This window comes from Drosophila takahashii, chromosome 2L (genome assembly GCF_030179915.1).
Source record: "Drosophila takahashii strain IR98-3 E-12201 chromosome 2L, DtakHiC1v2, whole genome shotgun sequence".
In the NCBI taxonomy this organism is placed as follows: domain Eukaryota; kingdom Metazoa; phylum Arthropoda; class Insecta; order Diptera; family Drosophilidae; genus Drosophila; species Drosophila takahashii.
This window is the reverse complement of record NC_091678.1, coordinates 2,555,823-2,572,731: the sequence shown is the minus strand read 5'-3', so window position 1 is coordinate 2,572,731 and position 16,909 is coordinate 2,555,823. Positions and strand designations below refer to the sequence as shown.

General features: G+C 38.1%; 2 protein-coding genes across 4 annotated transcripts; both read right to left on the bottom strand.

The window, feature by feature from the left end:
* Window positions 1-10,469: 10,469 nt before the first annotated feature.
* On the bottom strand, window positions 10,470-12,170 carry LOC108064216 (uncharacterized). Of its 3 annotated transcripts, none has more exons than XM_070219403.1 (3): window positions 12,048-12,170; window positions 11,672-11,995; window positions 10,470-11,521 (listed from the first exon to the last, which is right to left on the bottom strand). In XM_070219403.1, exons 1-3 carry the CDS (start codon window positions 12,051-12,053, stop codon window positions 10,490-10,492), a joined length of 1,362 nt encoding a protein of 453 aa, XP_070075504.1. In that variant the 5' UTR covers window positions 12,054-12,170; the 3' UTR covers window positions 10,470-10,489. The 3 variants fall into 3 exon arrangements, with proteins under 3 accessions (XP_070075504.1, XP_017007110.2, XP_070075510.1); XM_070219409.1 differs by having other exon boundaries at window positions 10,671-10,829; window positions 10,936-11,995; XM_017151621.3 differs by having other exon boundaries at window positions 10,470-11,995.
* Window positions 12,171-15,231: 3,061 nt separating this feature from the next.
* On the bottom strand, window positions 15,232-16,021 carry LOC108064219 (uncharacterized). Its single transcript, XM_017151625.3, has 2 exons — window positions 15,423-16,021; window positions 15,232-15,370 (listed from the first exon to the last, which is right to left on the bottom strand). The coding sequence occupies exons 1-2, from the start codon at window positions 15,939-15,941 to the stop codon at window positions 15,362-15,364; spliced, it is 528 nt and encodes a 175-aa protein (XP_017007114.2). The 5' UTR covers window positions 15,942-16,021; the 3' UTR covers window positions 15,232-15,361.
* Window positions 16,022-16,909: the final 888 nt, after the last annotated feature.

Sequence of the window (16,909 nt, the reverse complement as noted above, 5' to 3'; positions counted from 1 at the left end):
GTTCTGTTTTCTGTTTGCGTGGTCAATTCCTCTACTTTTTCTGTTTTTTTGCCTTTCGCCCGCTGTTGTTTTAAGCGTTAAATTTAATTACTCGCCAATGGCTGGGAAAACTATAAAAATTCATGGTGGCAACGGTGTGTGTGTTTGTGGAATGGAAAACGCATTCAGCGCGGCATAGAAATTTGAACAGCTGCTGCAAATAAGCAAACAATCAAGAGAGAGGCTTGCAAAAATATGAGGATGACTAGCTAGGAGATAGTCGACCACATGCATCCTAAAAACCATTTCTATATTAACCGAAACCAAAAATAAATATTGCAATATATCAATTAAACATGTTTATTTTCCAAAAACTTTAGCAAATGCATTTTTTTTGCAAGGTAAAACCACAGTTAATTAAATAGAATACTCTGTTTTACAAGCTGCAAAAAAAATTCACACTTTTTGCTCACGACAATCTTAATTAATTTTAATTGCAATTTGAACTTAAAATACCAGATTTTTTACAATGCAGGTATTGAGATGAATTCATTATTTATTAAATTGGATAATCCTGCCGGTAACTGCAAGTCTAATTTAATGAATGTTGAACATATTTCTTTCAATTAATTTAATTGCTAATGCAATCCAGTATTAATGCCTTTTTGATCGATTTACAATCAATTTTTAATTTTCATTTGTGTAAATCTTATAAAAAGTCCTTGGTTTAGGTGGAAATGGTCAACAAATAGCCGCGTAATATTGTCGTGGCCAATTACAAGGGCCTTCCGATTTATGGCTGATTTAATTCGCCGAGCTTCGCTATCGAGCTCACTGGTCAAATGTTTCGTGGGCACGCATTGGGTTTAATTAATTTAACACGAAATCATTGAGGTGATGTTTCCGAAACTAAGCGAAGCCGGCATCAAATAGCTTATTGACATGCCACAATTTGATGGTCATTTGTTTTGCAGGTGAAAGTCTTAATTAGTCGACCCTTTTTCGATTGTTTTAATTGGGTTCATTTATAATATTGGAATTAAATGGGTAACAAATTTAATTGAAGAATTTTGGAAATTCGCAAATAATATGGAATTAATTATATTGTGTTTCAAATTTATTTCCAAAATATTTTCTAAAATTAATTGTTTCATACAATTATTTTTCCAGTATTTTTTTTATTTATAAAAAGCTTCAATATCAACTCTGTCATCGCATATTCATTAGTTTTTTTTTTTGCATTTTAAGTGAGCAACACACTTTGGCCAAGAAAATAGTAAAGGAAAACAAGTATTTCCAGCGGTGAAATATTTTCAATTTAAATTTCCAGTAGCAATCTTTTCGGCTTGTTAACGACCATTTACCGAAAGCAAAGTTTTCCAGCCTCTATCCCCGCCCACAAAACTCGGAGTTTGGTCTATTTCAAAGTGTTTATGCGGCTACAAAATGAAGCAGAGCAAAGTTTTCGTTTTATTTTTGTAATTTTTGTTTTTTTTTTTGTTTTGACAAACTTTACTTTTGGTCACAAAAACTTCTGCAGTTGGCAGCTGGCAAGAAGGCAAGAGACTGGCGGTAAAAGTAAAGCAAAACATTTTTCATAAATTTAAAATTGCAAATTTTTGGTCGCCAAATCAAAGGGGCGAGTGAAAGGCCCCTCTTACGAAGGAAAGGAATTTCTTTCTATCTTGGCTTTGTCTTCTTGGCCAGAAATCAATAAGGCGGCGGTTCAAGACAACTAAATTGTGCGTCCTTGCGGTTGTGCGGATATGCGGATGTCGGCAGACAGGACATTAGATAAATAGGCACACGGCACGGAATATATATATATACGGCATGGGGTTTACGGACGGACACGACGGACAATGTGGGAACGTTGATGGCAACGTCTTAATTGATTTAACACGAAATCAGTCAAACGATAATCGAAAATTGCTACGCAAACTGTTTGATTACATGCAATGTGGGCAGAAGGACCTCAGCCGGCACAATTGACCCAGCGAAGCCACCCGAAAACCACCCAATGCCACCCAAAACCCCCCAACCCATCACATCCTTCAGCTCATCCGCTTCCAGCACGCTTCACTGCCGACTGAGGAATTGACAAAGTTGCTCGATTTGGTTTGGTCGTGGGGACATAATTGAATTTCCCAAATTGCAACCGTTAGTTACTGGCGGCTCCAGCGGATTTTCGATTCGGGGGCGGTCCGAATTTGTGGGCGTGGCGCCTCCACCCCGTCTATATGAGCAATTGTCGTAATTGTGTGCATTTTCTTTGCTTATCATTCATAATCGCGCCTATGAAGGCCCATTCATCGAAATTGAATTACAGACCATGCAGTACCATCCAGTTTCTTATCGGCAGGCTTTACATTCGATTTGGCAATGAACCAGTGTTGACTAATGTCCCCTAATTAGTCAACGGAACTGTTGTTGTTTTTTCTACCCCGACTATTTCTGTTTACTCGGTTTATTTCCAGTTTCCCATTGTGGTAGTTCCCCAACTAATGTTGGATAATTTATATTTATTTTTGGTTATTTATGGGCAGTGCGCCAATAGTGGGGAGGTGCCGAGTGCGAGGTTGCTAAATAATATGTACACAAGGAAGACAATAGATTGAGTGCCGGGCCTGATTGTAATGGAAATTGATTAAGTGCTTTTGGGGTCGCTAGAAGTTCTAAAGAAATCGTTCTTAAATGAAAGACTGAGAAAAAGAAAAAACCTTATTAGGTAATACTAGATAATAAATTATTTAAGATAACCCAAATGAATTTAATCTAATGACGATAATATAAAAAAAAATGTAAGTGCGATTTTGTTGTGTTTATTAACTCCAATCGAAATGTAGAAGCAATTTTTCAAATCGGACTATTGATTCAAAAGTTATGGGCTAAGCTAATAATGAAATTCAAGCAGTGGCTTTCCTGCATGCTTGTCTTCATCTCGCTCGCACTTACATTATTTAAGTAAGGGGTAACTACTGATAACGTATTTTGTGTGGATTCTTCTTAACTGTCAAAGTGTGAATTAAATCGACTTTAGTTTTACTTACTTTTTGAAAACGCTAAATTGCTCAAATCTATATCGCCAAATATGGATGTTTACGCATGACGGTCAGAAATAAGCAATTATGCATGCATAAACAAAATGGTCATTTTGGCGGATTGTCTTTGGTGGAAGGGGGGTCAATTGAGGTCGATGGGTGGCCTGGGGAAATACGTGAGCAAGTTGGCACTTAACCCCGAATCCCGACCTCCCCCCTCGCTCCTTACCCGGTGTCTCCTGTGAGTTTGCAATTGAATTGCCAATGAAGCAAAGTGCCATCGTATGAATTAATGAGCAGACGGTCCGTTCCGTCTGGCAACAACAATAAGAGCATTAAAGTGAGTCGGGAAATTGGGAAATCGGGGAGAGGGATCGAACGGAACGGAACGGCACTATTGAGTGTGATAATCCGTAGGCCGTTTCGCTTTCGCTTTTCCTCCTTTCACCTTTGGCCAAAATGGTTGTGGCCGTTTGAAATATTCATGCACTGCATATGGCCCCCAAATGAGGCACCAATTTGCTCTCTTTGAGTGAAAGCCCATCGACCAATTTCCATTCATTCAAATGGTTTGTCTAAGCTCTCGAGCCGGCATTTCATCAGTTTCAAATATTCGAGCAGGTAAATCGGATATTTCAGGAATCTACATAAATTTTAAATCATCGCACGAAGAACTCGTTCCCTTTAATAAAAAATAATATTTAAAATACTTTTTGTTTTAGAACAATTACAAAACAAGAGAGAACGAAAGAAAGTGCAAGGAAGATGGAGATTTGAAAAATTTCTTATAGATTTGAAAGGTATAAATTAATCTTTAAGAATTATAGAACAAATGATGGACATATTAGTATGTTTTTTGTGCTTGCTCAAAAATATTTGATTGAATTGTCGCTTTACGTCAGAGTAATTTACTGTGTGAGAGGTCGAGTGAGTCAACACTTTGATAGACATTGGGATACGTAATCGAGCAGACTTATTTTACCTGGAGTGGATCCACGCCCACTATGCATACGCCTCCCACTCACGCCCACACACACACTCACGCACTCTCGAAACGAGATTCATGCATAAAATTATAATAAATCATGGTCCGCAATAAATATGGAATGCAGGGGGGACGGCCCATATGCGTGGGCGTCGATAAGCTGCCCGAAAAGCGGCTAAACATAATCGAAAACGCGTTTCCGTTACTGTTTCCCTTCCCACGAATTTTCCTTCCCCCCAAACTTTCACCCGCTTTTCCATTCCGAAATCCATATTCCCGTATTCCCTTTTCTTCTGCGCTTTTTTGTATTTAAATATAAATGAAAATGTTTTGCAGCTTGATTGCGGCATATTTTGACGCAGCCCAAGGGTGTCAAGAGGACAAGGGGGTGGGACTGGGAGGATTCTCGCGGTGGGTGGCTTAATGGGCGGCTCAGATCCCCATTTCGCTTTCCCTTTGATAAAATCACGTACTGCCTCCTCGGGCATCGGGCTCTCGCTCTCCAGAAAGGCTTAAGCCTTAAGTTTGGCGCCCAACAAAAGGAAGCGTTTGCGCCATTTTGTTGTCTGCCTCGAGTGTCGTTCGCTGTTGTTTTCGTTGTTGTCGTCAATGCGTCACTACCCCCCCTTTAAGCCCTTCTAGAAATCTGCCCCCATCGGTGGCACTTGAGATGGCTCTGAAGTGGTGAGAAATAAGCAGTTTACAGAACTTGATAAAGTCACATGTGCTTCGAGCCAAGTGCATTCGGTGAAGTTGAGGCGGGTTTTGTCACCATTTCACGGGTGTTTAGCCACGGCCCCTTGGTTGCTTAGCTTCCTAGCCATTTTAGCCGCGCCCACTGATTGAAAATGCTGCCGAGAAGGCGTTCAATTTCATGGCTGACTGCCGGCAGGTGGGGTCAATCGTGGGTCAATCGTAATGTTTTTGGCTCCAGGTGCACTTAATGTTCCAAGTTGCACAAAGCCCACTTGGGTTTTAAAGATTTTTATTTCTTCTCTTTTTGATTTTTTTCGAACTTATCGTTAATTTTCTTGAAACTAAATATTTTCTCTTTGCTTATAACATTTTTGAGAGACTGTACATAATTGCTTTGGATGAACTAACTCTTTTGTAGAAATAAAAAAAGTAAATAAAAAGTAAGAAAACAAAGTTTATTTTAATGGAAAATAATATAAAAAATTCAGTATTGGTAATACAATTTATTAACCACAGCCATATTTTTTTTACATTTAATTTTGGATCTTACTTGATTATTAACTATTTATTGTATCTCAAGTAATATACAAATATTAAAAATTACTTACCATTTTTAATTATGCAATGAATTCCCAGAATTTCTAAGATCTGGGATTATTTAAGAATATTCTTTAATGAACAAAAAACATATGTACATTCCCGATTATATGCCAGGTTAAGGTTATCTAAAAACCTCTAATAGACAAATGCCCTGTGGCAACCCTCGATTTTATCTGCAAGATATCCGCATATATACATTTCTGATTTAGTAACCATATCCCATATCGCAGCACAGCAATCTCGCTAAACGCATTCGCAAATAAAACGCTTCTATTGCCGTGCTCGGCGATGGGTGAAAAATTAAACAACTCGCGGGGGTCGTGAGTTGCCTTAGAAATTTCGCATACCAAAGCGACCACGCCCCCTACCCAACCTACAGAGAACCCAGAGATCTGTCCAAAAGTCAAACATATTTTAAGTACTTTTATGCGCCATAAGAGGCACCTGATAGAAATCTTTTATTTGAACAGGGGGAAGCAGAGGGGAAAATGCATTTTGCATGGGGGTTCTGGTTCTGGTTCTGTTCTGTTCTGAGCAATAAGGGTTGCCATGTGTGCGTCTTTCGTATCAGCGCGCTTTGTGCGATTTATGAATTAACTTTTTTTGAATGAATGAAGTCGACTTGCAGAGCACACACACACACCCGCATGGGAAAAGAAAGGAAGACATGGAAAATCCTTACAAATGCTGCCCAGACATATGCACAGAAAAACTGAAAGAAAGCAATTCGAATGCAGAGCGAGGCGAGGAATCTGCAGAATTTGCAAATAAATCGTGAGCGAACGCAAATGCCCTTTACTTGAAAATTATTTTTTTAGTTGATTTATACTATATTAATAAAGATACCAAATAAATCAAAATACGAAATTATTTGCCAGTGGAAATTTGCAAGATAAAGAAACGATTTTTTTGGTAGCCAATAAAAATATATGTGTGATATTTTAATATTTATTTTATTTACTTAAATTGTATTTAATTGTATTCAAAAATAAATATTTCCTTGAGTAAATATTCCTTTTAAGCATGCGCGGATCCACGGGGGGTGATATGGGTGATATATCACCCCCCACTCGGGTGAAAAAAGGAAAGAAATTTTGGTATTCAAAAAATATGCAACAAAAAAATTGTTCTGATATCACCCCCCACAAAAAAATCCTGGATCCGCCACTGCTTTTAAATAACGTGTCATTTATATTTACACTTTATATAATTGTTAAATTAATAGTAGATGAATCGGTCTATATTATTCAGCTAATAACAACTTTTCTAGTTGTTTTTTTATTGGTAGTTTGTGGAAATGTAAATGATATTTAATAATATTATTATTATTACAGGTTTAATAATTTTTAAAATTTTTTAAACTGTTATAATAAATTTTACTAAATATTCCGTGTACCACATGTCTATCAAAGCCAACCTGTTTGGTTAATTAAAGAGTGATCGTTCAGCGTTGGGATTCGCAGATTGCGAGGTCCTGATAAATAGCAGCTCAGGGGTCTTTGAGGCATGTTCTATCCACCCTTTTTTCTGCTCTTTGGCTCCCTCCTTGGCCCAACTGAGCATTTCACTCCTCTGTCGCTGCATATCGTATTAGTTGAACTTTTGTGCTCGCAGCACTCATTTCTGTGTATTTTTCTGGTTCTGGATTCCGTTCCGCTCCTTCACCATCATCGTGCCATCTTGCACATTGCGAGCCTTTAATTGAAATGCCTCTCAGACTAACGAGTGACTTGACTTGCACGTTTTGTTTTGACATAATTTCCACTTGCCTGCAAAAGTGCCTGCATAATGCATTGAAAAGATGGTATGGATATGGATGGAATGGAATGGTTGAGATGCCTTCGTTACGGGCTTTGTAACCGAAGCTCTGAAGCCGATGCCGAGGTCCTTTGAGCCCATATTTGCTGATTGCATATAGATAGCATTTGTCTAGTGAGTATTTGAAGAGGGATATTACGAGATGAGAATTTTTATATTTGTCTTCGGGGTAATCAGGCCAATGCGATGCCATATTCGGAATTGAGGTGAGCAGTACAGAGTTTTATCGAACAATAATTTATAAAGGCACCCTAGGATAAGATAAGTCAGATTTTGTATACTTACTTAAGTACATGTATTTATAATATTTATTTTATTTATTTTTTCCGAACAGAGAAACCATAAATAACCATTCCAAGTCATCTGTCATTTGTAGGGCCTCAGAGTCATGCACTCAGCCTTGAGTTTTGCCTATCAATAGCTTGCCACTGATAAGAAGGCAACTGAATGAGGCAGCAACTTCTGCCGAGAGAGCCTAATATTAATTTCATCAACTTGGGCCAAAGTGCAAAAGTCATGGGGAGAACCAAAAGACAGAAGGTGGGGAGATCTCTCGAGAGTCATAATCAGGCGAATGTCAAACTTAATGCGACTCAGTATCAAATTGCTTAAATAAGAAACATAAATACGTGTATATATTCTGAAAAAGTCCCCCTGATTCAACGACCGACCTCAAAAACAGAGAGTTCATCATTTTGTGGCTGTCATCGTGGGGAATTGCTTTCGGCCATGCCAATCGGTTTTCCAGATTCCATTTTTTCCTTTATGCCGCAGATTTGGCCATTGTTTAGGTTGCGTTTAAGTGATTTGACGCCACTAACGCGGTACAATGGCTTATGCCCCGTCATTTCCTCGGCCAACCAAAAAGTAATATCTCAGATAATATCCCACTGCAGAGCCTTTTTCTTTGGCAGGATGAATTTATGTCTGCTTTGTTTTCAGATTATTGGGACACGGATTTAGCTGCATAAACAGCGAAACTATAACTCACTTAAAACTTTTGTTCTTTATTACAAGAAACTGTCAGTTATAATTACATTTTCATTTAGCATTTTAGCATCTTAAAAAATAAAATTAATTAGTTTTAAAAAAATTAAAATAAATTTCATATTGATAGCTATCAATTAATTCACTGTAAGTAAATAAGTAGAAGTAGTACATTTTAATGTAATTAACATTTTTGTAAATATTTATTTAATGCATTGATTGCACTCCAATATTTTTTCTAACAGAATTAAAATTTTTTAAAACAGATATTTTTTGCACTTGCTTTGCTTGCAACTAATAAATTGAAAGCATAATCTACTTGTGCAGCAAGAAATTCTGCATCTTCGAATAAAACAAATAAAAGCAAATGCAGACAAACACAAATAGTTCATTAAGGAGTGCAGTGATATTTCAAATTCATTTCTATCGTTCCATTTTGCGATTTGCATATTTATTTGAAATGGTCCCCCCATTCTATTTCTATTTATATTTCAGTTTCTACTATTTCTACTGCTATTTGTGTCGCCTTCTCGTTGGCTTTCCGTCAACTGTATTTGGAAGTCGGGGCCCCTTAAAATCTATTCATGGTAAGTGCTTTTCCAAGTTGGTTTGCTCTGTTTAATGAACTGAACATGAAGAAATTATATTTTGCCCAACAAGCACATGGGGAAAGCGAACAACCGAATGTATCTAGCAGATACGAATACGAATACCAGGAAAACACCCTGCCACACAGATACACAGTTTAATTTTTGCTTGTCAAGCTTAATTTGCGCTTGAATGCATGGCTTGTGTGTGCGTGTGTGGTCGTCCTGGCTGTTCTGAGGGAGAGAGTGTGTGTGAGTGCTTGTATCTATGTGTTTTGGATTGCATGCACGAGTGGCAGGACACGGCAGGAAATGCCAAAAGAAAAATCCCCCTGCGGATTGCATTTGACGAACGAGAGTCGAGAGTCCTCCGCCCAGTCAGCATTTGTTTTTGGGGGCGTGTGATCCCCAACCCTTCGAATGCGATCCAATCCGGGCCATTGCTCATATTTGACTGCGGTCGTTGGCAGTTGTCATTTCGGTTGCCGATCTATGCGGGAATAAGCAGAACAATTACCGTAAATGTCGGTTAGACACAGCACTCAAAGAAAGAAAGAAAGAAGGCTTACCCTTATATCTTCACTTATTTCGAATCAAAAGTTTTTAAAATGACAAATATTTCAAAATATTTTTTAAATTTTTAAAGGTTTTCAAACATGATTTAAAATTGTTGTTTTTGATACAATATATAATTTAAAATTAGTTTTTTTTGGTACTCGGAGTAAACTACTGAATAGTTTTACTGGTTTTCGGATTAAATCTAGAAGAAATGTTACTGGTTTTTGTAGTTAAATTTCTCTAAACTTAAAAATATCAAAAATATATTTAAAGATTTTTTAAAATTTTAAAAGGTTCTTAAGACAAAACTGAAAATAGTTCGTTCTAATAAAATATCAGACACAAGTTTTTTTTATTATTTACTAAATATTTAAATGATTCCTCAGGTCATTTGATAAAACCATCTAAAATGAAATTCCCCGCCAAATTTGAAAGTTCGTGACATCAGATATTCAGAAAACCCATAACCGAGTTCAATGCTCAATCGACTGCTATGCTCCTGCGGTGGCGTTTGATTCTCACATCCACTTTGGCTAATGTAAAATTTAAGCGAGGGTTAGCCGGGGATATTGGCAATTCTCCGGCAGAATAAGATGAAATAACACCATCCACTAATGCGCATTGATTTTCGCATTTCCACTGGCGTCATTTTCCATTGTTATCCGTCGCTCTTGTTGTTTAGCAACCGGTTTTCCGACGGTTCCGATGGTTCGTTCAGTTCCTCCGTCGACGGTGAACTAATAGCAGCGGATGTGGTTAAAAGCATTTGCCCGGCTACCTTTTTCATAGACCATTAAATTTGCATTTGCCGACGCTCACTGGCGCGATTGGCTGTCAGGCAGGCTGTTGTTCCTGCCATCTCCGTCTTCATCTCAACTCGGGGATTCCAAAGAGAAAGGCGTAGGCAGGGCTAATCGACTGGGTACTAAATATTGAAATGGCTTCGTTTTGAGACACTTGCATTCCGAAAGGTACTAAAGTTTCATTTGATAGATCAAAAGTTATATTTTCCTATAAAGGAATATCCATATCCCATCTCAGGTGACCCAAGAAAATATTAAGAAAAAGAAAATATTAATTTAACTTTTTTTTATTTTCACTGATATAAATTTGGAATTTTGAATTTCTGAACAATATCCACAAAACATAAATAGATCCGCATTTTAAACGTGTTATTTACTGGGTTAAAATATATAACATTTTTTTTCTATTTTCACAGTTATTAATTTGGAAATTATTCATTCTTTTTTTTCAAAAAACACAAGAAGAAAACACTGCCAAAGTGTTAGAGGTACAGGTCGCCCTATGTATGTCAAATAATAGATTGAAAACACAAGGCCCATTACCAGTATTCCAGGAAAAATGTAATACAGATATCTATCTGTCCAATGGACTCCAGGCTTCACTAAAATCTTTCCGTCTTTCTTTGAATAATTTTCTTCAATTGCCACCTTTCGCTCTTCACAAATCTTAAGTAATTGGTTATTAGTTTGGGTAATATTCCGAATGCGATTTGTATTTATACGACGTAGATTTTCGTCCTTCGAGATTTTGTCTATTACATCCGACAGGAGTCTTCTGAAAAAGGAGGTCACAGGATAAAGGTTGTCATGTTCGCGGAATCTTATGGTTCTATGGAGTTGTAGTCTTGGTCGGGGAATGCGAATGGGCTGGTTATACATACTGGATACGGGATAAACTTCATCATAATTTTCATCTTCATCATCATCGGTCCCCGGATCGGAAATAGATGCTAATGCTCCTGGCAGCGCGGGAGTAGTCTGATATGGAATATTTAGACGTGGAGTTACTACGGCTACACTCCGGGGGCTTTCCAAGTTTTCGGTTCCTTCGGATGTTGCCTCGATAACATTTTTAGTTTCTAACTCATTCTTGGCTTTTTTATTTTTCTTTTCCTCGTTAAGATTTGATTTAACATACATTTTGCATTCTTCATTTTCCAAAATCAACTCATTATCCGATCGATTGGGTTCTTCCCTTACTATATTTACACTTATGTCTAAAACAAACTTCTCATCTGACAAAGAATTCGGTTCTTCAGTTCTGACGGTTAAACGATCTTCCTCGCAAACCGTTCCATCACTTTCTGGATCAGAGTTGGGGTCATTCTCTCTTAAATCGCGATCTGTATTATTTCTAGGCGTTGTATTTTCCCATTCTACGGGGTTCCTGGTATTTGCAATAGAAGATTTGGATGACTTTTTTCCATAAGAGTTATGTTTCGCAATTCTATTTCTACCGGATTTATACTGTCGAGGAGATTTCATTGTCAAAGTGCGTTTCTTAACGAAAGTCACAATATCGGGACTTAAAAAATTGTATAGAATAATAGCAAGGCCATTCTTGGACGGCTTAGGTGGTATTATTGTATCTATGGCAATATTGGGTGTATGCGATACCTTTGTCACATCCGCAGATTTGGCTGATTCCAATGGAAAGGTATTGCTTTCATTAATTTTGAAGAAATTATTCATGTCCATTCCAAAATTCCTCATGTGATTCTTCTGTACTGCAATCGTCTGATCATTGGTATTCAACCAGGTGGTTTTCTCCTCCTCCCTTAGCTTGTACTTCTGTTCCTTCTGATCTTTTCTCATCTTCTGAGTGAAGTCCTTGAGCGATGTCTTTCGACGGAGGCCATGGCTCACTTTCAAAGTCGGTGACTGCTGTGCCTTTCGACCGCTCATTGCTTCCCTATTCTTTGAAGACTGGTTAGCTATAAACTGTTTAAAAAAAATGTTTAGTTAAAATAAAAAAATAAATTCAATCACTTACCGGCATTGTGACAATGCGATTTGTGTATTAGTTATGAGAAGGAAATATCAAGACATGCTGGTGAAACAAAGATAGCATTTAGAGAAAAGCAACTTAGTTTCCCCAGAAAACTATTGATATTTTTAGGGGGTTCAAAAATTGCAATCTAAATAATAAATCCCTTTAAATTCATTTAAAAATACCTACACATCCCTCTTTTGTCGACATTTGGAATCCTTTTAAAGCTCCACCGTCATCGCCGCCAAAACAGTTGGCACGTGCCCGATGCATAAATCGAAGTGGGATGAGTATTGTCGACATCTGCTTCTGGTCTGGCGCACATGAATCATTCATGAATCGTTTTGGCACAAATGCAAATCGTGCAAATCTTTACAACAAACAAAAGCCGTCCCCTCTGCAACCTCTGCACCATCGAAATGCGAGACCCGCATGGCAACACGAAAAACGCCAGCTAAACAATGTAAAATGTTAAATAATTATTTAAAACAGTCGAATTGGAGAAGCGGTGGGTTGAACAATAAAATGTTTACTGTTTACTTTTTGGCAAATTTATGGCCTAATGCAGCTGGCACTTGACCAACCCCACCCACTCCAAAAGTCGATTCCACAATACAGAACAAAAAATACTTTGCTAAGCAAAAAAATCATTCACACTGCGGGTTGGCAGCTATGTAAATATAACACAATGCAACATAAGTGATTTGCATTATATGCACATAATAATAGCACAAAAATACATTTTAATTTTTCAAATAAAATGCAGTGATAAAAGTGCTTAAAATAGGTTTTTTCCAGTGGAAACTAATATCAGCCTTTCATTCAGTAATATTTTGGTTAAAATAGTTAAATTAACAAAAAAAAAAGTGGAAATGGTAATTAGGAATATTAATTAAATGCACATACTATTAGAAAAAATGTATTTACTTTTTTTAAACATAAGAGTACTTAACTGGAAACTAATCTCAGCTTTTTAATCTCATGATTTGGTAAAAATATTATTGATTAGATAGAGCATATATTTTCTAGAATTCAAGACAAACTTGGTTATTTTCCCGTTTGATTAATGTTTATCCAGGACTCGCATGCTACATTTGGTTTCCGGTTAATTGTGTTAGCCAGTTTAGTAGTCAAATCAAAGGCCCCAGCGAGAGCGACCACAATAATCAGAGTGGTAAATATGTAATCTGTCAAATCATGGCATTAAATTAAATAACACCTTCGGCAGTGCCAAACAGAGCAGCCTGGCAATTGGAAGGCAGTGGGAGAGCTGGACAGGCAAATGTTTGACTCTGGCACATATACCATATGGCCTCGAGAGGTGAAATTTTAAAGCAATGCGAATGCGATGGCGAATGCAAGGAGCCTGGCAAACCTGGCAATTATATTTATGTTCCCATTTACCAAGGGGCATTCTGTTTACTTGAAAGCAATTAAAAGCAAACCAGAAGCAGGAATACAAACATTTCGCCCACCCAAGCCCATTCCCCCGATACTTCATCATATTTGTGTGCGAATATTTGCTTAGTTCTGGCCCCAAGATAGGGGTTGAGTAGCTAGTACACCCAGTTAGGATGATATAGGGGGGAGGCACTTGAAAGGCCTCGCAGTAAAATGGCCACTCAGGAAACGAACTTCGTTTATTGTGTCAGGGATATATATCTTTTCTGAATTGTTTGTCTGAGTACAGCTAGCTAGCTGGATGGCATCCCCATCCCGGAATGTGGAAAATGTGGAAAATGTAGACCGTGCCAGCGAGTCAGAGCGATGCACAAATAACCTACGGGGCCATAAAAGAAATACGTTTACTACGTACTAAAATTGAGTAAACGCTGCCATTACACAGGCTGCAGCAGTCAGAGATCCTTGGATTCGCAGGATCCTAAGTTCTCAGTTCTCGGTTTTCAGTTTCCAGTCCCTTTGTCGTATTTGCTCTATTATTTTGAGTGCACACAACCGGCTGCTGTAAAAAAGACAACACAATTTGGGATGGAGCTCCACACAATTTGAATTGTCCGTTTTGATTGGGGGCTTTGGCATCCCCGCACTCATCAATTAATCTCGTTTGCAACGTTTGCTCAAATCAATTAAGAAGTACCACACATTCCAATTGACGATAATCGAATTAACCCCGTTTTGTCCCAACAATAGAGCGATGGGTAACCCAAATACAGAGCTGTGAACCAGAATTAAACCGAGCAGAATAACTTAATATTAAACCGACATATATCCCCTAGAACTGAGATTTAAATGCAAATTCCGACATTAACAATCATCGCCTGGGCCAAAAAAGCCTTAACTTGAGGCTAATGGAATGGAAGAGAGTAACATTCAACCACCTGACTTGCCACTTTGCCAACATTTACATTTGCACAACAGTTGCGGGTTCGGATTTGGAGTCGGATTCGGATTCAGATTGGGCGAGGCGAGGGCAAAAAGTGAGATACAGATACAGTTCAAGATACATTTTAAGTAACAATCAAAGCTTCGCATTCAGGGCATCTCTCTCCTGTGATGGCAAAAATGTTCGATTTCAAGTGGTTTACCACATAAATTTGCACTTTGCTTTGTTTACAAAGCCATTGAAGGAGCAAACAGAAGAATAACAAAGAAATTTAGGGGAAGCAAGTGAAAGCAGCAATTGAAAAAAATTGAAATGCAAAAGGTCTGCAGGTTATTTCCAGTTAAGTGAGGTAATCGGGATAATGTTTAAGTGTAAGTATCCAACGGATAGGCCCTCAGTAATGTTATTTAACATTAAATAAAATACTGCATCAGTATTTTTGTTTGGTTATTATATTATTATTTTTCAATGTCTATCTGCTATTTGTATGGGTAAATTAACCTGATGTTAAATTCGATTTCTTAATGTGACTAGAATTTAACTAGAGTATTGCCTTTAGTTATACGACTTAAGTCAGATACAACCTAACGTGATATATAGGTTGCAGTTTCACATCTGTCGTTCCTTTAGTTAAACGTCTATACAACCTAACACGATATGTAGAAACTAAATTTAGCAATAAACCATTACACTTAAAAACAAAAGTTAACCTGACATTGAGAAATCGGAATAAATGGTATACATAGTGGCATATAGCTTTTTATTCTGAATATTCTTAATACAAATTATTTTTTTAAATAATAGTCCGGATTTTGGGCCCTCTTGGCCTCACTGAAATACGTCTTGTAGCGATTGAGGTGAAGGGAATAGTCCGACTTCTTGAACACTACCATATTGCTGAGAAAGACAGGCTTCTCTGTACTTTTCGTGTGCAGATGGCGATACTTCCTTTCGAATGGCGATCCATATTGGCTTAGTCCCCCTTGATACCGATCGTTATTTGGGTTTGATGATTGGGATAAACGACCACGTACCTTAGAACTGGATTGCGGTTCCTTTGGCGGACCAACAAGCATGGCACTCATCTCCTTGGGATCGTTGGTTAGAAAATGCCGCGAACGGCTCAATAAATCCTCAGACTCTTTGACATGTTTCAACAACTTGGCCTTTTTGGCGCTGCTCAACTTTCTGCCACTACCATCGAGTTTTTCCAGTCTCTTGTAAATATTGTGCAAATCCAAAAATATTTCAGCCACATCCTGATCAACTGATTGCATTTGCTGAGAATAGGCATCTAGGGATTCTTTTATCTTTTGAACCTCCTTGTGGACCACATCGTAGCCCAATTCGCTTCTCAATTTAGGCAGAGCCATATCCGCTATGCTCTTTACACTATGATCTCCATTTTGGGGGACCGATTGAGTTTTTCCCAAAGTGCACGATAGGGAATTGGCATCCAGAGAACTACCGCTGATATCGAGAAGTGATTCTACTTTCTTAAGAACGGTATTAGCTACCGAACTATTCGCACCTTTTTCATTTCTTTCCGACATTTTAATTTTTTCAACACGTAATTTTGTTAGGAATCTAATGTTTTGTGAATTTAAATCATTTAGTAATTTTTTAAGTGACATTTTTATCTTAGGTCATCAGATTTGTACGAAAAAATATATATGTCAGTAAAATAAAGTTTGGAAAAAGTCACTCACTTGTGTTAAATGTATATTTTTTGTTTGCAAATCCTTGGCAGATATCTCTGATTTATCCCCAGGCTGTGGAGCCTAACTCAATTGCCTAAATGGGAAACTGCCCGCTATTTCCTGCCTGCAGTGCACAGCCATTCACTTAAACCCACTCATCTGATTCCGACTCGCCTCTGCCCACAGAAGCAACCATATTTCGTACTATTTTTATGGGGCATGCAAAAAATTGCCAGTGCAGAATCGAGTAGACCAGCCGAGTCAATTCGATTCGAGTGGTCGATGGTGGACGGTGGATGGTGGATGTTCGATGGCTGGTTCCTGGGTCCGTGGAGAGTTCAGCGCGACGCTGAGCGCTGTCAACAATCACGAACCAATTGTCTATAAATACCAGCAGCGTTAAAGCAAACTCATTCGGATAGGGCCGTAGTCCGTAGTCCTGGTGGTCCTGATTCCGAACCGGGGCTACTCGCCACCCTTGGCGAAATGGAAATGGTAGAATGGTGAAAAGGGGAACCCCACTGCGACTTCCGCCCTGTCCTTTTTCATTACATCGCATGTAACTTCCGGTTTGTTAAAGCGACACGCACTGTGCTCTTGTCCTCGTCCTCCTACTCGTCCTCGAGCTGAGTCCTGGTCTCCAGTCCTTTGGCATGGCTGCTGACAACCAGGCCAACAAAAAGGCCAAATATGAGCAGGGCCCACTATTGAATTGAACAGCGATCGTGAGTTTGGTACAAGTAAAAATATAAATAATGTTGATTTAAAAAATTTTCTTCAATTTCAGAAATAAATAGAGTTATATTTTCAAATCATATTTA

Excerpts from the sequence above, each read along its gene's own strand:
- LOC108064219 (XM_017151625.3), bottom strand. The coding sequence starts at position 15,941 with ATGTCGGAAAGAAATGAAAAAGGTGCGAATAGTTCGGTAGCTAATACC.